Source organism: Silurus meridionalis, chromosome 6 (genome assembly GCF_014805685.1).
Source record: "Silurus meridionalis isolate SWU-2019-XX chromosome 6, ASM1480568v1, whole genome shotgun sequence".
NCBI classification, from domain to species: Eukaryota; Metazoa; Chordata; class Actinopteri; order Siluriformes; family Siluridae; genus Silurus; species Silurus meridionalis.
The window spans coordinates 3260653-3281436 of record NC_060889.1 but is presented as its reverse complement, the minus strand read 5'-3'; the positions used below and the strand labels follow the sequence as shown (position 1 = coordinate 3281436).

The 20784-nt window shown below is 43.4% G+C and overlaps 2 protein-coding genes across 5 annotated transcripts in view; both read left to right on the top strand.

Annotated features, from left to right (window-relative positions):
• zgc:110158 (uncharacterized protein LOC553590 homolog) overlaps window positions 1-14309 on the top strand; it is a 41282-nt gene extending 26973 nt beyond the window's left edge. For 2 of the 3 annotated variants that reach the window (XM_046850917.1, XM_046850918.1), the window contains exons 5-18: window positions 1188-1277; window positions 7676-7759; window positions 9376-9435; window positions 10005-10071; window positions 10164-10231; window positions 10396-10460; window positions 10600-10645; window positions 11176-11211; window positions 11579-11633; window positions 12170-12240; window positions 12648-12726; window positions 12843-12871; window positions 12973-13074; window positions 13202-14309. In XM_046850917.1, coding sequence (XP_046706873.1) covers window positions 1188-1277; window positions 7676-7759; window positions 9376-9435; window positions 10005-10071; window positions 10164-10231; window positions 10396-10460; window positions 10600-10645; window positions 11176-11211; window positions 11579-11633; window positions 12170-12240; window positions 12648-12726; window positions 12843-12871; window positions 12973-13074; window positions 13202-13231 — 882 coding nt within the window. In that variant the 3' untranslated portion in view covers window positions 13232-14309. The remainder of the gene's footprint in view (window positions 1-1187; window positions 1278-7675; window positions 7760-9375; window positions 9436-10004; window positions 10072-10163; window positions 10232-10395; window positions 10461-10599; window positions 10646-11175; window positions 11212-11578; window positions 11634-12169; window positions 12241-12647; window positions 12727-12842; window positions 12872-12972; window positions 13075-13201) is intronic. The other variant, XM_046850919.1, reaches the window with a different exon arrangement.
• Window positions 14310-17476: 3167 nt separating this feature from the next.
• On the top strand, window positions 17477-20699 carry znf622 (zinc finger protein 622). 2 transcript variants are annotated; one of them, XM_046851249.1, is made up of 7 exons: window positions 17477-17597; window positions 18295-18879; window positions 18959-19210; window positions 19298-19460; window positions 19603-19718; window positions 19816-19959; window positions 20270-20699. In XM_046851249.1, exons 2-7 carry the CDS (start codon window positions 18300-18302, stop codon window positions 20401-20403), a joined length of 1389 nt encoding a protein of 462 aa, XP_046707205.1. In that variant the 5' UTR covers window positions 17477-17597; window positions 18295-18299; the 3' UTR covers window positions 20404-20699. The 2 variants fall into 2 exon arrangements, with proteins under 2 accessions (XP_046707205.1, XP_046707204.1); XM_046851248.1 differs by having other exon boundaries at window positions 18956-19210.
• The last annotated feature ends 85 nt before the right edge of the window (window positions 20700-20784 follow it).

Below are 20784 nucleotides of genomic sequence, written 5' to 3'. Positions count from 1 at the left end.
ATATTTGTGTGTGGGACACAATAAATGTGTAGCTTTTCTCCTTGTCTTCTCTTTCTTCCTCTCTTTATCCTCACCACTTTTGTCTTTCCACTTTTCTACGTTTTCCTCCTTTGTTCTCCTCCGCTTTTGTCCTTTTCATCACCTATCCCTTCCTCATAGCTCCCTCGTTCCTCCCCTATATTTTAGTCTCTCTCTTCTTCTCATCACTCCTCTTTTCTCCTCTCTTCCATTGCTTCTTCTCCACTCTTTTCATGCCTTTCCTCCTGTCCACTCTTTTTCCCCTTCATCCATCTTCTTCCTCTTTTTGCCTTGATTGCACTCTTCTTTCTTCGCTGTTCCTCTTTTCACTTTTTTTCCCCCTTTTCTCACCAGCTTCCTCTCACCTCCTTTTTCTTTTTCCTTTCCCTCATGTGACTAGAGTGATTCTTAAACAGCTCCACCTGGAGACATAAAAAAAATATCTGGCAACCCTGATTGTGCAGGCAGGTCACTGAGGATATAAAACACTGTACCGACAAAAGTTTGTAGACATCAGATCATAAGATTTGTATGTGCCTTTTGGAAATCCTGTTCCCCATTTAGTCCCCATTTGCTGTACTAATAACCTCCACTCTTCTGGGAAGGTGTTCCACTAGGTTCTGGAGTGTGTTTGTGGGAGATTTCATTCAGCCACAAGGGCGTTAGTGAAGTCGGGTACTGTTGTAGGTGAGGTCAGGAGGCCTGGGGTTCAGCGGTCCAGTTCATCCCAAAGATGTGCAATAGGGTTGGAGGTCTATGGAAGGAAACCTTCCACTCCAACCCATGTAAAGCAGATCTTGTTAGAGTTTGCTTTGTGCACAGGGGCGGCATCATCATGCTGAGACAGGTTTGGGCCTCTTAAATCAAGCGAAGGGAAAATTTCATCTTCCCACACCCAAAGACGTTTTTATAGAAATTGTGTGCCTCGAACTTTGTGGAAAAAGTTTGAGTAGGAACCACATGTGGGTGGAAAAATCAGATGTTCCAATACTTTTGTTCTATCTTTGCCTGTGTGGTCAGCTGTGTTACAAGAGGACGGAGGTTACCGGAACCAGGAAGTGGATCATGCGGAAAAATGTGGACAGTAATGGACGGATATTTTTTGGACGTGTGTGTGGTGTTTTTTTTTTGTTTTTGTTTTCTGACCCGTCTCACTTTCTGTCTTTCAGAGTGCAGCAGCGGCGCCCAGCCCTGTAATGGGGAACATGCCCCCTAATGATGGCATGCCTGGTGGACCCATGCCCCCTGGCTTTTTTCAGGTAAGAGAGCTTCCTCTCTCTCTCTCTCTCTCTCTCTCTCTCTCTCTCTCTCTCTCACACACTTCTTTTCTTCTTTCGTTGTTTTCCACATCTGTCCCATTCATGGCCTCCTTCCGCAGGTCTGCGTTCATTCATGCCTCCCACTCATCCTCATACCTCTCTCTTTCGCTGTCTTCCTATCTATCTTTTTTGTTGTTGTTGTTCCTCCTGCTCAGTCTTTCTCGGTCTTTTTCTATAACTGTCCGTGTCTCTCTTTGGCTGTGGGTCTGGCTGCTGTCGCTGTGTGCGCTGCTCTGATAGGGACGCGCTCAAATGAACACCTGCTAATTTTCGTTCAGCGTGCATGCTTCTTCTTTGTTGTGCATGTGTGTGTAGGGGGGGCACGTTTAAGGTAAAGATGGGCCGATTGGTTCTGAAGAGCTCGTCATTAGTGTGTGTGTGAGATCCAATGGATGGTTTTCGCTAAGTTCCCTCTGAACAAGCAGCTTCCGTTCCCTCTTTGCATTTTTCTTTCTCTCTGTGTCCCTCTCTTCGTCTAGCTCGCATGGCGCTTTGTGTCTTCACGCTCCGCACTGTGCACCATCACTGTTGTCGCTTTTCCAGAGCGTCTGCTCGCGCTGCAATATGGCTCAAACACGTGTGTTTTGGCGACTTATTGGAAAGCGATGCCGGGGAGTGGGTGGGTGTGGGGGGGAAGCACGGGAAAAAGCTAAAGCCTTCTCGAGCCAGTCGCGTTGTAACTGTTAACTTACTACTTAGTGTTCGGAATGGACCGCGAGGTGTCTCTTGATTGGATTGCTGAAGCTTGAGTCTTCTTTTCGAGATATTTCACATATTTTTCTTGTTTCTTTAAACCAAATCTGTTTCAATTCTTGCCTCACGTACCAATCCACATGGATGCCTACGTTTGGCTAGTGTCGCTCCTGATTGATTACCCCAACACTCTGAGGAGAGATCTCCTGTACTTTTAAAAGCAGAGCATGGGTGGGTCTGTGTGAGTTATACTCTAGTAAGCTGATGCTAGCTTTATAGTTGGCGTATTTGATTAGAGGTATCACCAAGATAATATGTCTGTATGCTGGTTGATTAAGGCAAAGCAAACGCCTGCTAGTGCTGGGAGCAGCCATGTTTGTTTGACGCGTCTTGCTGAACTCACAATTGTGAGGACCGTCCTTGATTTTTTAGTTGAGGGGACTCTAAAGGAATGATCGAGAGGTGACCGAAAGTAATACGGCTTCCAGACTTGATGCATTTGTGGTAAACGTTTAGCGCAGTCGGATTTCACGCCAGCAATTATCCTAACTTTTACAGTTGCGGGTGGATTCTGTGAGAGCGTTTGACCGAAACATGACAATGTCTTTTACACAAAATAGCTTTGGAACCGGCTAACCAGCAACACCACGTTATGTTTCACTCGAACAGCTACTATTTATATTTTTTTGTTTAATCCTGAATCACGTTTCCAGGCAACCAAACATTAGATTTTGATTGTATTTTTGTAAAACTTGGTGGTTTAGCTAATACGTTTCAAACGACGACACACTGCTTCAGATTTTTTTTTCCCCCTGCATCAAACCTGTGACTGAGATTTCGATTTTCCTCTTCTTTTAAATTGTGTCTTATGTTCCCGGCAGCACGCACACACACACACGCACAAACACAGAACATGTCCGTACACATCGGAGCAATCCCGTGACTAGTCCCTTTTGTGTTTTTAATCAGGTTTTCTGTCGTAACGGGGACCTGAATGTGTCCCCACAAGAATGGGGATGTCTGGGAGAGTTTGACTATGCGAAGACTTTTGGGTTTAGGTTAGATTTCAGTGGAAGGTCCTCATAAGAATAGGACAGCAAATGTTTTGTGTTTGCTTGTGTGTGTGTGTGCCATCCTGACTGCTTCCTCTGCCCAGTGACAGACAGGCCTGGCATTTGGCTTTGTTTGTGATAAGGTAGAGGTGAGATGCGAGTGAGAGGAAATAGCAGAGGACACACACACACACACACACACACACACACACACACACACACACACACACACACACATATATATATATATATATATATATATATATATATATATATATATATATATACAGGGAGTGCAGAATTATTAGGCAAATGAGTATTTTGACCACATCATCCTCGTTATGCATGTTGTCTTACTCCAAGCTGTATAGGCTGGAAAGCCTACTACCAATTAAGCATATTAGGTGATGTGCATCTCTGTAATGAGAAGGGGTGTGGTCTAATGACATCAACACCCTATATCAGGTGTGCATAATTATTAGGCAACTTCCTTTCCTTTGGCAAATGGGTCAAAAGAAGGACTTGACAGGCTCAGAAAAGTCAAAAATAGTGAGATATATTGCAGAGGGATGCAGCAGTCTTAAAATAGCCAAGCTTCTGAAGCGTGATCATCGAACAATCAAGCGTTTCATTCAAAATAGTCAACAGGGTCGCAAGAAGCGTGTGGAAAACCAAGGCGCAAAATAACTGCCCGTGAACTGAGAAAAGTCAAGCGTGCAGCTGCCAAGATGCCACTTGCCACCAGTTTGGCCATATTTCAGAGCTGCAACATCACTGAGTGCCCAAAAGCACAAGGTGTGCAATACTCAGAGACATGGCCAAGGTAAGAAAGGCAGAAAGTCGACCACCACTGAACAAGACACACAAGCTGAAACGCCAAGACTGGGCCAAGAAATATCTCAAGACTGATTTTTCTAAGGTTTTATGGACTGATGAAATGAGAGTGAGTCTTGATGGGCCAGATGGATGGGCCCGTGGCTGGATTGGTAAAGGGCAGAGAGCTCCAGTCCGACTCAGACGCCAGCAAGGTGGAGGTGGAGTACTGGTTTGGGCTGGTATCATCAAAGATGAGCTTGTGGGGCCTTTTCGGTTTGAGGATGGAGTCAAGCTGAACTCCCAGTCCTACTGCCAGTTTCTGGAAGACACCTTCTTCAAGCAGTGGTACAGGAAGAAGTCTGCATCCTTCAAGAAAAACATGATTTTCATGCAGGACAATGCTCCATCACACACGCCCAAGTACTCCACAGCGTGGCTGGCAAGAAAGGGTATAAAAGAAGAAAATCTAATGATATGGCCTCCTTGTTCACCTGATCTGAACCCCATTGAGAACCTGTGGTCCATCATCAAATGTGCGATTTACAAGGAGGGAAAACAGTACACCTCTGAACAGTGTCTGGGAGGCTGTGGTTGCTGCTGCACGCAATGTTGATGGTGAACAGATCAAAACACTGACAGAATCCATGGATGGCAGGCTTTTGAGTGTCCTTGCAAAGAAAGGTGGCTATATTGGTCACTGATTTGTTTTTGTTTGGTTTTTGAATGTCAGAAATGTATATTTGTGAATGTTGAGATGTTATATTGGTTTCACTGGTAAAAATAAATAATTGAAATGGGTATGAATTTGTTTTTGTTGTTGCCTAATAATTATGCACAGTAATAGTCACCTGCACACACAGATATCCCCTAAAATAGCTAAAACTAAAAACTACTTCCAAAAATATTCAGCTTTGATATTAATGAGTTTTTTGTGTTCATTGAGAACATGGTTGTTGTTCAAATTAAATCCTCAAATAAAATTAATCCTCAAAAATACAACTTGCCTAATAATTCTGCACTCCCTGTGTGTGTGTGTGTATATATATAATATATATATATATATAAAATACACACACACACACATAAATACACACACACACACACACACACACACACACACACTTCGAATGTGTCCACTTACAAACAGTGTAATGTCAAGATTTGTACTTCGCAGCTCGCTTATATAATTATGATTATGAATACGGGGTACAGAGAGAAACGGGTGAAGGATGACTTGCATGTGAAGGAGAGATAATCAGTGTTGGGGAGAGAGAGAGAGATGGAGAGATGTGTGGTGGCATTCTAGCACAGGAAGAGATGCTAGTGTGTTTGTGTGATGAGGTGTAATGAACGTCCGTGACCTCATCGCTGCTGAGAGTTGGAGGCCTTGAGTATCAGCGCTCTCCTCCAAGCCGACTTCAGTGTAACGCAGGCTGCCAACACACACACACACACACACACACACACACACACACACACACACACACACACACACACACACACACAGAGTGTTGTAATGTCTATGCTGTTTCTGGGACAGTCAGTAGAGCAGCTCCAGCATCAGACCCCTCTGGACCACTTTCCTCTTTCACTCTCTCTCTTCGTTCTCTCTCTTTTTTGTTTTTTTTTTTCTTCTCTCTCCGCGAGGTCATAGACAGGTCAGGGCTAAATCATAGCTCTGCTCTCTAACATACGTTTCCAGCCTATACACAACTCTTCAAAATCAAATTAACATCAAACAACGCACACTCCTAAGTTCCCTATCTCATAGCATTACCAAAAGTATTGGGACACCTGACTTTTCCAGCCATATTTGAAATGTTACAACAAACTTGATGGAACACAATCGCATATAAGGTCTTTGACTTGTGGTAGCATGAATTTGTCTCTTGAATAGGAGACTCAAACCTGATTCAGCATGGTCATGTTCACAAAGCTCCATGAAAATGTTCTGCTTTAGAGCGCAGACCTCAACCCTATTGAACACCTTTGGGATTGGAATCTTGAAGGCACCACAGGCTGCTTCACCTCACCTACATCCTACTGAGGTCCTTGTGGCTAAATTAAATCTCCATAAACACACTTCAAAATCTAGTGGAACATCTTCCCAGAAGAGTGAAGCTTAATTATAACAGCCAATGGGGATCAGATATGGTATGGGATGTTCAAAAAGCACATTCTAATCTTCAGCTCTGGTGTCTACAAACTTTTGTCCATATAGTGTATACTGTATTCATCTCAAGTCAAATGTAACCTGATAATCTGAGACTTCTTGTAATCTTCTCGATGTTATGGTAACACTAGCACTTTGGATCGGATTACAAGTAACAGGGTGTACACAGCCCTCAGCACCATGCACTTGAATGTTTACAAATTTTGTCTAGCTAGAGTTTTATAGCAATTTTTTTTTATTTCTATTGTGCCCACCTGTATGTTGTTTTCGGTTTTTTTTGGAAATGGTTTTTTTTTTACCCCCTACTTTTGTCGTACGTGGGTTCAGATAGCAGCTCCAAGTAAATTCGAAATAAAAACGTCCAGCAAATATGGAAATTTCGTAATTCTCGCCATGCTCCGGGCGATCTCGTGGGCGAGGACGTTTGATTTGCCGCTACGTTGCGTCATTCTGTGCATGTCTTTCGCTTTAATCGCTTCTGTGGCTCGTTTTCTTTTTTTTTCTTTTTTTGCGCCTGCTACCTGAAGGATGGCTGCACCAAAAAAAAAAAAAAAAAAAAAAAAAAACAGGCACTGGGACCTTGTTTTCTTTCTTGACAACAGTGCCCCCAAGTGACACAACCTGGTCATTGCAGCCTGCTTGCCTGGGCTTGTGTTTGCAGATGCGTGGCGGTGTGCAAATTAAGTGTAAAGGTAAAGTAAGTGACCGTCAATGGGCACCTGTAGAACAGGTAGGACGGTGTAAGAAGGGCGTACACGAGTGGATTTGGAGGCCAGGCTGATGGTGGTGGTGGTGGTGTTGCGAGTTCCCTCTGGCTGTTGGGATTCCTGGAAGGCCATATGCTTCTCATTGAGATATATAGGAGAGGAGTGGGGGTTGGGAGGAGTTGGGGAACAGGATGTTCGCATTTGCGCTCATGGGTTTCTTAAAGTTGTAGCAGTCATTTTTGGAGTTTCTGGTGTTCTTGTATAATATGGACAAAATAATTGTGAAACCTGACACTTCCAGCCATATGTGTTTCTTCTCCAGACTGTACAAGATGTCTTGGGATGCGGTAGCATTAAACTTTCTCTTCATTTCAACTAATAGACTCAGACCTGTCTTATGTCTGCATGACAGTGCTCCCGTGCACAATGCCAGCTCCATGAAGATATGCTTTACATGGGTTGAACTGGAAGATCTTCTGCCATAGAGCTCCAACCCTGTTGAACACCTTTGGGATGTGTGCGCTGACCGCACCCCAGGCCTCCTCACCTCACCTGACTTTACCAACACACTTGTGCCTCAACAAATGTCCACAAGCACACTCCAAATTCTAGTGGAGCATCATCAAATTCTAACAGTAAACGGAGACTAAAATGTTGAATGGGAATCCTTAGTGACTGCCTGGTCAGGATCAGCTACTTACTCAAGACGAATAAAGACGACAAAACGTTTGTTAGCGAAGACATGTAACGTGATTACAGCAGATTCTACCTCATAGTGTGTGTATGGAAGTGTGTGTGTGTGTGTGTGTGTGTGTGTGTGTGTGTGTCGGCGGAGCAGCAGCAGGCCTCGGCAGCACGCCCCCGTTTCATGTCTCACCTGCCTCTTCTCTCTTAAAGGGCCCTCCCGGGTCGCAGCCGTCTCCCCACGCACAGCCTCCCCCACACAACCCCAGCAACCCCATGATGGGACCCCACGGCCAGGTAAGACACACACACACTTTCTTTCTCTCTCTTTCTCACACACACACACACACATAGGTGCGCACTGTCAAACTGTCCCCAAACAAATGAAACAAATTAGTTAACTGGATTTTTCCCCCATGAAAGCAGTCGAACAAGGAAGTTATTTTACATTGTGGGTTTCGATTGCAGGCCCCTCCCCCTTTTCCTCCTCTTCTTCCCTCCATCTCCGTGTTTCCTTCACTCTCTCGCAGCCCACACCCAGCGTCTCTCCATACCCAGAACCAGCGCCCCGAGAGCGGGATGAATTATTCACGGTCCTCCCCGCTGCTGGAAAGGCTTCTTCGCTCCCACCCACCATCAATAACACATTAATATTGCACAGCCTGATGCTGTAGAATGCCCTCACACACACAAGAGCACGTACACACACACACACACACACACACACACGCTCGGTCTCTAAAGGAATAGTCAGACGAGAAGTCAGATCTTTTTTTAGAATTGCGCTGGAGCTGGAGAGAAATGTCTGCCAGTTAGCATGATGTCACTCCAATGGCAAAAAAAAAAAAAAATCTAATTTCCATAAAAACTAGTTTGAAATGGATCGGATTCAATAAGGCAGTATTTTTTTGTACTGCTGAATTAGAATGAGGATGTATGTATATAAACTGTGTATATATTTGTTTTTTTTTTTTCTTCTCCTTTTCCTTCCTTTTAATTGTCTTCTCGCGCTCCGATTTTGCTGCGCTGGCATCATGCTAATTGGTGGGCGTCAGCTTTCACGGCTTGTCAAAACTTGTCTTGGATAATTGGCTGCACACGAGTGGAAAATATCGATTTGTTTTGTGTTCGGTTGAATTTTTTTTCTTTTTCTTGTTTACTTCAAAAGTAGCGTAGCCGATCGGACGCACGGCGATGGAGGAACATCTGTAAAAATGTCCAAATCAGTACATTTACACCCATACACACATCCATACAGACATGGTTACACATCCTGACTTTGCCCTGTCCAACTGTGTACTGCTACACATACACAAAAGCCCAGAACCTGTGTGGCCATCCTTCTCTCTCTACACAGTCTCTCAACACGTTTCGACCTCAAGCAAGCCAGGGCCTGACCAAGCTCTTAGGCAGAGTCCCGGACCACAGGACACACAGCTCCTGTTCCGTCTTTCGTCCAACCGGTTTCGGATATCGGAAACGAGCCTGTTGTGGTCTTGGCGTGCGGTCTGATTAGGACCCGTCGATCTGTTTGTGTATATAAAATAATCTCGACGTAGTGCCCGATAGCAGACTCCTGTCCTGATAAGTGTGTGTATGTGTGTGTGTGTGTGTGTGTGTGTGTGTGTGTGTGTGTGTGTGTGTGTGTGTGTGAGAATTTGGAACGCGAGCAGGGAAGAAGGCCGGATGTCTTATATGTCACATTTCGGTGCCATCGCCATTTTGCCGCTTGGTGCATCTGTCTGCCTGCATTCCACCTGCTCCAGCTGGCCTCGCTGCTGCCATTCATTTAGCCGCATCTTTTTATTTTGCACTGTCACCGTAAACAGCCAAGCGCTGCTAATGATGTGGATGCGGGAAAGAAAATAAAAAAAAAACATGCTCTCTGTTTTCTCTTCTGTCCTCGTCACTAGCCTTTCATGTCTCCGCGGTACCCGGGTGGACCTCGGCCGTCTCTTCGCATGCCAAACCAGGTAACGTATACCGATGCGCCCCAACGTTTGTGTTCCAGTAACACTTAGAATATGAAGTAATCAAGTTTTTGGATCGAGCCGAGACAGCATGTCAACCAGTCTTTGGTTCAGATTTGGAGTTCGCCAATAATTGCCAGGTTTGACTGTATTCTGTTTGAGGGCAAGAAAAAAAGGTTGCATTGAACGTCATTGGAAATGGATATTATCATCATATCATCTCCACTATGAGAGCTAGAGAAGCACTCCGCTGCACCCCTTCAGTAAAGTAGGCATAGGGATGCGTTTACGAATATCTTGAACAGAAGATGCACTATGTGTCCTAAAAACCAGGCAGGTTTTGTTCATTCCTGGCGTCGTATAGCCAGACCTCAAACGTCACTAGAGAGTCCGAACGATTCAGTCAGCAAACATTGGCAAGAATGACCTACTTTCACCGAAAAGGCAATTTAACGGACACAGCAGACGACCAGCTCTTGAGCAAACCTCTTTAATAACTTGTATTCAGGGAATATTTTCAGACACAATATCCTGCTTATTGTGTTCGTTTTTCCCCCTCCCTACCCACACAGCCTCCTGTCGGGGTTCCTGGTTCACAGCCACTCTTGCCAAACAATCTGGACCCCACCAGGCCACAAGGTAAGTCTAGATTAGACGCACTTGCCCAACAATCAAACGTGTGTGGTGCGTTTTGTCAGATTTTAAGCATATTTTTTCCTTCTCTTTTTCAGGACACCCCAGCATGGGCGGCCCAATGAGAATGAACCCGCCTAGAGGGATGGGCAGCATGGGTCCACAGGTATGTATAAATACCCTGCATTTAAAGAGGTGCTTTATCACTTGGAAGTAATATCAGCTTTATGAAAGTTAGAATCCACTTGCTGCATGGCAAAACGTTTGTCTTCCACTGATGGCTGCCGGTTTATGTATCTTAATAAATGCGCAACTTTCACCTCTCTATAGAACTACGGTGCAATGAGGCCACCTCCGAACTCTCTGGGTGGGCCTGGCATGCCAGGAATGAACATGTGAGTAGCAACTGCGAAACCTTCATTATCGTCATCGGTGTCATCGCTTTGGGCAAAACACATGTCAGACAAGCTAGTTTACGGTGTCGGACGACTTCGCCCTTTCTCCTCCCACTCATCTGTTTATTTGTTCTTTCAGGGGTCCAGGAGGACGGGGTCCATGGCCAAATCCCAACACTAACTCAGTAAGTCTTAGCATTCCCCATAATGCATTTCTATTTACGCAAATGAAAGAATCATAGTGATTTCGCTTCAAACCGACCAAAGTGATTTGATGCATCTTACAAAGCTAGACGTTATTGACTTGAAGTCTCGTAAAATAAATTGCCAAGTGACTGATTTCATTTAGGTGATTTGTGACATAAAGCGAGCTGAAACGGTTCATAAATCGGTCAAAGTAATTCACATGATCGGGTGAACCAAGGCGGTCAAATTATCATCACTGGGGGGGTTCTTCGCTCAGTGCTTAAGGCTCTGGGTTACTGATCAAAAGGGCCCCTAAGTGAGGCCCTTAATCTTCCGTGCTTCAAACATAGCTGACCCTGCTCTCTGATCCCAGCTGCCTAACACTTTCACTGTGCTGTATAGTTTTTTTTTGTTTTTTTTTGTCAAGGAAAACAAAGTGGACTGATTCACGTCAATCAAGTGTAAAGTCAATTGGAATATTTGTTTTATTTTTTTGCTAATCCATGCCTCCTCGTCTTTCCACTCACAGATAGCGTACTCATCCTCATCTCCGGGCAACTATGTGGTAAGTACCAGACATGCAATCTTAACACGTGGCCCTGTAGTGCCATTTCTGTCCTTCTTGACTCGAACACAAGTTAATGCTTTTCCTCTGGAAACAAAAAGTATGCCTAAGCACATATTTACTCTCTAAACATATTGATTTTTTTTTTTTTTCTTCTCGAGCAATTACTAAATTTTTCTGTTTCGCTCCGGGCGTTGTATTTGGACAAGCAGAATATGTGGGCATTAATCATACTGCCATAATATCTCCCCTGTGTCTACTGCAACTTTGTTTAAAATTTCTCCTCCGGCATTTCTGGAGCTGAGAATAGCGTTATACGGCCTTCCTAAAAATGAAATCCGTGTGCGCGTGTGCTTATCTTCCTCAGGGTCCTCCAGGGGGAGGTGGTCCTCCAGGAACTCCCATCATGCCAAGTCCAGGAGGTGTGTAATATCAACAAATATATATATATATATATATATATATATATATATATATATATATATATATATATATATACACACATATACAAACACACATTTCACACACAAATCCACCTGCAATCAGCCAACGCTGATAATCTCCCACTCGCCCTCGGTCTCAGCAGCTAATGTCAGTGCAAGGTTGCTGTATTGCTTTTGTGGCTGAGCGTAGAGTGGGGGGAAAAACACACACACACACACACACACACACACACACACACACACACACACTCTCACGCAAACACACAGTACAACATTTCCTCCCATCCCCCACTTGGAGTGATGTAATCCTAACCCGCTGCTTGGGCTTGGACATTATCGCCATCTTCACCGGCATGCGAATGTTGAAAGAAGCATCAAGCTGAGAGTTTGGCTGAGCTTCATATTGATCAGTTATTATATAAACGATTATATTGGTTGGAACTGACCAGTGGGATGAGGTCAGGGATGAGGCGCCCCGGCTATAAAACTGATCTTTTGTCTTCTTGTTTCTGCAGATTCAACGAACTCGAGCGAAAACATTTACACAATGATGAACCCCATCGGCCCCGGAGGCAACAGACCCAACGTGAGTGCAGACTTGTACTCTAGAACGCTCCAGGTCGTTACAGACATTTTTACATCCAGATAAATTGCGGCACGAACCTTGACCAGGCCATGATAGAATCTCACCATCATGGTTCATTGGCATTTTTGATTCTGCTATTGATTCGGAACAATTTTCTCTCGTAATCTGGCCGATATTACCGCCACTCTGTTACTTATAGGGTCCCCTGTAACGAACTTGGGATTAATTATCACACGTTTAGCTCGCAGCGATCAATCAGATTAGCTTGATTATTCTGTGTAATTGAATTCCATTTCCTAATCCACGCCATTGTTAATGAAGCCGTCTACTCCTCCTGTCACACGTGTTCAAAAGAGCGAAAGCATTCCAGCGTTGTCCCTGTAAATATACGTCTCGTGTGTCCGTAGTTCCCGATGGGCCCGGGTCCCGACGGTCCAATGGGAGGGATGGGCTCTATGGAGCCTCATCATATGAACGGATCATTAGGTGAGCGCGCTGCCATGGCGTCATCCAGCACATCTGATACTCAGCCGTTGTGTTAAAGCTCCCCCTATTGGTTGTGTTCTCTCTTTGTCAACTTTTTTTTATTTCCCCATTTGTAGGGTCTGGTGACATGGATGGGTTGCCAAAGGTGAATACTTTTAATCTTTTATTTAACAGCTATAAAAAAAATTTAACTAGCTACTCCAGTGTAAAAGAGCACTGACCATTTTCCCATTTCTCCCCTCATAGAACTCGCCCAGCAACATGGCAGGCATGAATAATCCGCCAGGCACACCGCGAGACGACGGCGAAATGGGCGGAAACTTCCTCAATCCGTTCCAAAGCGAAAGTGTGAGTAGCTGGAGGAGGAAAAAAAAAATCGTAAAAATAAATATTTAGTTACGATATCAAATGACGTCGGACCATGACCATGCTGTATCCGTCTTCTCGCTCATTTTCTCTTTCTTCTCGTTTTCAGTATTCACCCAACATGACGATGAGCGTGTGATTTTAATTTTTTTCCCCCTCGTATTTTTTTAATTATGATTATTTTATTCGTTTTTGATTTTCCTTTCATTTTTTTTTTGTACCCCGCATTCCTTTTGACACCACCAAACAACCCTGACCCACCCACACGCACATGCCTCACGGGACTTTGGACAGGGGTCGTGGCGCACCGAGCAGCCTCGTGAAGGACGTCGGGGCGAAGCGCGGGACTCGCGCCCAAACGGCCGCCTGGCGACAGGAAGAGCCCGCTGACCGCTTTTCTCTTCGGCTCAGGACATTGAAAGGAGGGGCGTTAAAAAAAGGTGCACATGTGTACACGAACAAACACACAAACGTGTACGCAAACCCCACCCCTGCGAAAGGACAGACTGATGTGCAGAACAGGAACGTGTGTGGGTTTCGGCTCAGCTCTTTTTAAACTCACTCCATGTTCGCTTTCGTCTTTTGAAATTTTCTTCCCCTTTCCTCACTAACGTGCTAGGTTTCACTTTGGGACGTGCGGGTTTCTTTTTTTTTTCCCCTTTATTAAAAAAAAAAAAAAAACCATAAAAAATCCCCCCCCTTCGTTTGACATTAACGTGTACATTGTGAAACACTCATGAAGATGTGACGGGCTACGAACGTTTCCATTCTTTTTGTGTATGTATTGTATTATTAATAATTATTGGGTTTTTTTGTATTAATATTGTAATGAATAATTGATAAGGGTATTTTTTTTTTCTTCTCAGAAGGGCACATTGTATCTCAATAACCATGAAATCGTCAGAGTAAGCACATTCATGCTACCCAGTGGAAACTCTTATGAGTTATTATTGTTATTATTCTTTTGTGAATTAGTTCTGTTTTAATGTGTTTTTGTTTTATTTTTGGGGGTTGAGCTTGGGCTTATTTCTATGATTTTTTATTTTTTCTCCTCGTGCGTGACTTTTTGGAATTCCCCGTTTATGTAATGTAGCTTTCTTTTTTGTTTCGGTTTTTTTTTCTCGTTTTTATGTCCCCCTCTCAACAAAAAGCTCTGCAAGCCCCAGGTGTGAGATCGGTTCTGATAGTAGTAAACTTCACTCCATGATTTGATCTCACTTTGCTGTTGCTGTGTTATTGCACCCTCTCTGGCCAACAAATTAAAAACAAAAAAAAACAAACAAAAAAAAAAAAACACTTTTCTTCTAAAGTTAAAATCCCTGTTTTCATTTTTCTTGATTTTGAAAAAAGCAATTTTGTGGTACTACATTTTTTTCAGCTTCAGGGTTTTATTTATTTAAACCCCCAACCCCCCAAAAAACCACCCCCACCCCTTTGCGTCCACCTTCCAAAAGTTTTTTTTTGTTTTTTGGTCGTTTTTTGCAACACGCAGCTCGCTTCAGGACATTGTAAACATGTAAATAATGCCAGTCTAAAGATACCTCCTGCTGAATCAAATCCCTGTCTCCCCCCCCAACCCCACCCAGCCTGCATGTCCCTGAAACACGGCGTCTCTGGGAAACGAGGGGAAACGGAAAAAACGTATGTTGAGGTGCTCAGATATGTGCGTTCTTTTTTTTTTATTATTTTTTTTGCCGGACCGATGGGAGGAAGGAGGGCGGAAAAAAGGAGTCAAAGAGCCCAGGCTTCTACTTCTTCAAGACTGTGGGGCAATACTTTGTCTAAATTCAACACCCCCCCAAAACTTTATCTTAGAGATCCAATCAGGACTACCTAGTTACGGTCGCCGATCTGACAAAGCAAGTACCAATCAGGATTTGTCAACGTTTTCTTCTTCTGAATGTTTTGCATCTTTAAAAAAAAAAAAAAAAAATTTATATATAAATTAACCTTTTCTGAACTCTACCCTGCCTCCCAAACTCCATCTACTTTTTTTTCCTTTTTTTTTTGATCATTTGCTTCTTGTAAATACTGTAAAATGCATTTTGATATCATCGACATGTTTTTTGATAGTCCACTCCTGACCAACGAACGAATCACTGGAGGGTAAAACAGACAAAACAAAAGTGTAAAACAAAGCAACGTTTCTAGCTCTGAAAAAAACAAAACAAAAACAATCTTCAGTGAAATGGAAAAAAAAGAAAAGAACAAGAACTTGTCTTATTGCACTGATGAATCCACAGGTTAAAGGTGAACTAGAAGAGAGGTGGTTCTGTAGCAGTCCCAACACCACTCCTGTTTGAGCCTCGAGTACTCGTGATCCTTCATAGAGAGAAAGACAGCGAGGGCTTGTGCACTTTCCCAGAAAAACAAGTGAAGGCTCAAATTCAAAACTTCAAGGGACCAGAGATACAGACTTCGATGAAGGATTTTTATCTATTACAAAAAAAAAAAGTGGTGATTTGAAATAAAACAGAGACGTTTTTTCTGTGTTCTAAGATCTTTTTTTATGGTCAAATCCCAAATTTTCAAATTGGACACTCTTTGGGGAGTGACCTCCATTTTCTACCCCCTTTTACCCAGGGAGTAGGGAGTATGGAGCAATTTGGGATCAAGCCGGTGTCTTTTCCCTGTTTGCCATACGAAGCCTTTCCCATCGGCCATCTCTGTACTACTGTTGTGACGCTGTAAAATAATGTAACATTAAGGAGAAACTGAAATGGTTGGTCCTCGGAAATCCTCGGTTCTATTTTTCTTTTTCTTTTTTTTTTTTTTTTTTTATCTCCAAGAAACAGAACAAGCAGTATTGAGTACTAAGCAGCGGACCTCCTTCAATTTTTTCCCCCTTTCCACTTATAGATTTAGACTGGCTCCTTGTCTTCTAGGGACTTTTTTGTCTCGTGTAGTTTTAATGTTTCTTTCTATTGTAAAGATTTCTTTAGACTGAAGAAAAAAAAAAAGGAAAAAAAAACCCAAACAAAAAAAAGTCGTCTAAAAATGTAAAAAAAAAAAAAAAAAAATGCATCAATAATAAATGTAATTTTTTTTTTTTCTCCTATGGAGTCGTCACTTCTTTTTGCTCGTGTCCCTTCGTTGTAGATACAAATTTAAGACTAATAAAAAAATAACATAATCCCTTTTACCAATGACTCCTGAATTTTCATCTCCCTCTCATCCCCAAGTTACATTCTTTATTTTGTCTTGGTGATTTAATTGAAATCATTCATTAATCAACACCAAACAACAGATGAAAGCAGAATATTCTTTTGCTTTTTTTTTTTTTTTTTTTTTTTTTACTTAAACACTTTTTTTTTTTAAATATATATTGTCATGAATTTCTCATTGTATCTAATGTGTGGAGATATATATTGCAGTTGATTTTCCTTATTTCTCCAAAATCATTCATATAAATGAGGAACACAACTGTATTGGATGTCCTTGGATATGGTAGAATGAAGTTTTCTCGTCACTTGAACTAAGAGCCCCGAACCTGTTCCAGCATGAAGATCTGCTATAGAGCTCTGAACTCTATTGAACAAAATCAATTAAACACTGACAGCATTCAAGGCTTCCTCGCCATGCCTTTGTGACTGAATAAAATCTCTCGAATCTCCACAAACACACACTAAAATCTGGTGGAACATCTTCCCAGAAGAATGGAGGTTATTATATCACAGCAAACGGACTAAATGTGGAATGTTTAAAAAGCACTTATCTCAAAGTCAGGTGTCCACAATCGTTTGTCCATATAGTGTAATTTTGATGAAAGGTAGATTAAAGTTATGTTTATACCTGAAATATCCATAGCATGCCTTTTTGTATTTTGGAAGAGCTCAACATGTGCACGAGAATAAATCCAGGTGAGTCTCAAGGGATGTGAACTTACAAGGACATACAGTATGTAATGTAAAAATGGTTCGAAATCAACAGCTGCAACGTTTTCTACGAGGTAAATTGTTACTGAAACGCTTCTACAAATTTCCCCATGGTCCCATCGGGTGACTTGTCCATCTGGAGTTTTGCATGAACTCCAGTTTCTTGTGGGTTTTACAGTTTCCTCTCACTATCCAGATCACATCGTGTGTGAACGAGGATATGGATTTGGGTGTATGTTTCAAATAATTAATTCGAATTGAAGTGAATCCTAGATTTTTTTATTTGTTGTTTTTAATTGTAAAAAGGCCTCTGTATTAGTTCGCTTATATGTTGAAGCCACTTTGAATCAAGAAATTGTTCGAGGTAATTGAAAATTGAAGTCGATTTTTATATATCAAGTTAATTTCGACCGATTCCTTCACAACACTTTCAACCGATATTTTGTTTCACCACAAGATGGCGACATAATCCAAAAAAATCCCCCCCAAAAAAGAGCGTCGTCGTCCCGCATGGAGTTCAGTTCCGGTTTAAAGATTACGTTTTTCCTCTTGTCATGTAGGAACGTGGGTTCAACTCGAGCAAACAAATATATATTTTTATTGACAAAAAAGTGGACAAATAAAAAACAGGTAAGACAAGGTTTAATCTAAAGCATATATACATGCATATATACATATACAGGTTTGTATTTTTATACGTATATTTATCATCTGCGCCATGTTTGTTGTGTTTAGCTATGAGTTCGTATGCTAGTACTAGTAGTGTTGTATTACTAGTGCTCTTGGTACCCCCCTGACCTGTTAACTAGTAAAATAAATGTGACCAAAATTGTTTAAATCGACAAAAAGTAAGATTTAGGAACAAAAATCGTGATCAGTTTATGAAGAAACAAGGCCATTCTGTAGATTGTTAAACCTTATCCTGGGGTACCAAGAGTATGGACCCTGTGTAGACCTGCTACATTTACATTTAGTGCCTTTTGGCTGATGCTCTTATCTAAAGCAAATTACAGTTAGTTATTGGGCTAAGCAATTGAGGGCCTTGCTCAAGGGCCCACCAGAGGTAATTTGGTGGGGCTGGGATTTGAGCCGATGATCTTCCGATCAGAAATCCAAGAGATGTCTTATCCACTGAGCTTCCACTTCACACATGAACAGGTATTAAATACAGGGAATTTATTCGGACCTCATGACTTAAATGTTCATGAAGTGCCAGGGGATTCCTATGACCATATTTGGAGTGTAGGTCCTGCCCATTTATTCCTCAAACTCTTTTGTTTCTGATGTGGATGCGTAATCAACCGGTTGCTTTTGTGTCTCCGGGCAGCTTCGATGTCTTCGTACACCTGCATCAGCTGCCGCGTTCAGTTCGTCGACGCCGACGTGCAGCGCGCACACTACAAGACCGACTGGCACCGGTACAACCTGAAGCGCAAGGTAGCCAGCATGCCACCGGTTACGGCTGAGAACTTCCAGGAGCGTGTGCTGGCCCAGCGAGCGGCTGCCGAACAGCAGCTGGCAGACGCGCACAGCCTCTCCACCTGCACCACCTGCAATAAAAAGTTCTCCAGCACCAACGCCTACAACAACCACTTGCAGTCGCACAAGCACCAGCAAGCCGAGAAGAAAGCAGTGGCCGTCGCCCAGGAGGCGGTGCAGCGCATGAACGAGAAGAACTTGGAGAAAGGAGCCGAGTTGGACAAGGACGCTCAGAACGAGGCGATTCAGAAAGCCATGAGGGAGGGCCTGAGGCCGAAACCAAGACATGCCAACTCCGAAACTGCACCTCCAGACAGACAGGAGAGAAGGAGGCTCGGTAAAGCGCCACGCCTGGAATGGTTTGAGCGGCAAGCCAAGAAGATCGCGAGTGAGGAAGGGGAGGATGAGGAGGAAGAGGATGAAGCAGATGAAGGTGTGATTACATTTTTTATTTATATTTTAAGCAACTTCGACAAAGATCCAGTTTTGAAATCTGCGATTTTTTTCAGAAGAATGGGAGGATTGTGACGACACCAATGATGATGAGGTGGAGATGGAGGCTGAAGACGAGGATCCGACGGAGGAGGGCGCCGTAGCCGAGCCCACTCCTGCTTCGGGCTCCATCCACGTGACCGACTGTCTGTTCTGTTTGCACCACTCGCACTCTTTGAGCAAAAACATGGCCCACATGACCAAAGAGCACAGCTTCTTCATCCCCGACATCGAGTACCTGGTGGATCTCCGAGGATTAATGGCGTATCTGGGTGAGTCTGATAGGTCAAGCGTCCAGTGTCTCTGCTTTAACGCTTTAGGAAAGTCCTAATTTTTTGTAACTTATCTCAACCCCACAGGAGAGAAGGTGGGTTTCGGCAAAGTGTGCTTATGGTGCAACGAGAAAGGCAAGTCGTTCTACTCTATCGAAGCGGTGCAGGCGCACATGAGCGACAAGAGCCACTGCAAACTCTATACCGACGGAGACGCGGCGCTCGAGTTCGCCGATTTCTACGACTTCAGGTACAACAGGTTGCCTGATGTAGTCGCCATAGCTGCACTGCGGGGCTGCCGCGCTTCTCATTCCAATTGTTCTGAAATTATGCATCAGATGCCTTTTAATTATGTTTAATAAGTGCGCGTGTGTATGTGTGGTGGTGCTCAGGAGTAGCTACCCTGACGCTCGTGACGGAACCGATGTAGAAATGAAGGACGGAGGGCTTCCCGACGAGAAGACGGTGGAGTTCGATGACGATACTCTCGAGCTCACTCTGCCGTCCGGTACGTACCACCTCTTCAGTAAACACTCGGGTACAGCTCTGTGAGGTTTGTCTGACCCTGTTCGTGTTTGATGCCCATGTTTTTTCGTGTGCTACAGGGGCGAAGATCGGTCACCGCTCGCTCATGCGTTACTATAAGCAGCGTTTCGGGACGCAGAGGGAGCTGGTACCTGCACATAACCAGCGTGCAGTGGGACGGGTCCTAAGGCAGTACCAGGCTCTGGGCTGGGCTGGAGAATCTGGTAAGGAACCTTTATTATCAATAGGAGTAATAATAGGGGTCCAAGCACCAAACTCATGTTTCCTGAATAAAAAAGACTTAAAGCTTGATCTATCGAGCCCGTCCAGATGATGGCACTATAATGCAGCGGTTCCCATAAAACGTTAAGACCACGTTGGTCTTTTCAGCTCAAACCATTCAAAAACAGCTTCTTGGAGAACCGCTCCGCTCAACATACATCCATTTGCGATTTATGTCACCTCGCCCCGAGTGTTCGGATCGATTACGACGTGGTCCATGTTGGTCTATAACGTGCCGCATCTGCGTTTCAGGTAAAGGCTCAGGGGTCAAGCAGCAGAAGGACATGCGATACGTCCAAAGGATGAAGTCGATGTGGATGTTGAGGACGGGAATGAGCAACAACGCAACCAAGCAGCCCCACTTCAGGGCCCAGGTCATGTTTTAAACCTGGTTCGAATGTCGGAGACACCGTGGCCCTTGGCCTCCTTAAGGACCTTATGAATTTTCTTTATGAATGACCACCGTTCAGGACATTTGTAGAAATAAAAAAAAAAAATAATCGAATTATACACACATTATTGAACTGTCTAAAACCACAAAACAATTCAGAAACTCTGAGTCTGGAAAAAATTGCGAGCTCTGTGTTGTACAAAAGAAATCACGAATATTACAACTCGCTGTACAAATCTTTCCTGTACACTAGTTTATAAAATAAATTTTTCTTTTTTGCGTATGACCTCACTAACCGTGTCACGTTTCTATTATACAACAGTCACCAAAAGTATTGTATTGTATTGTAATTTATATTTTAAGAAAATGTCGACAG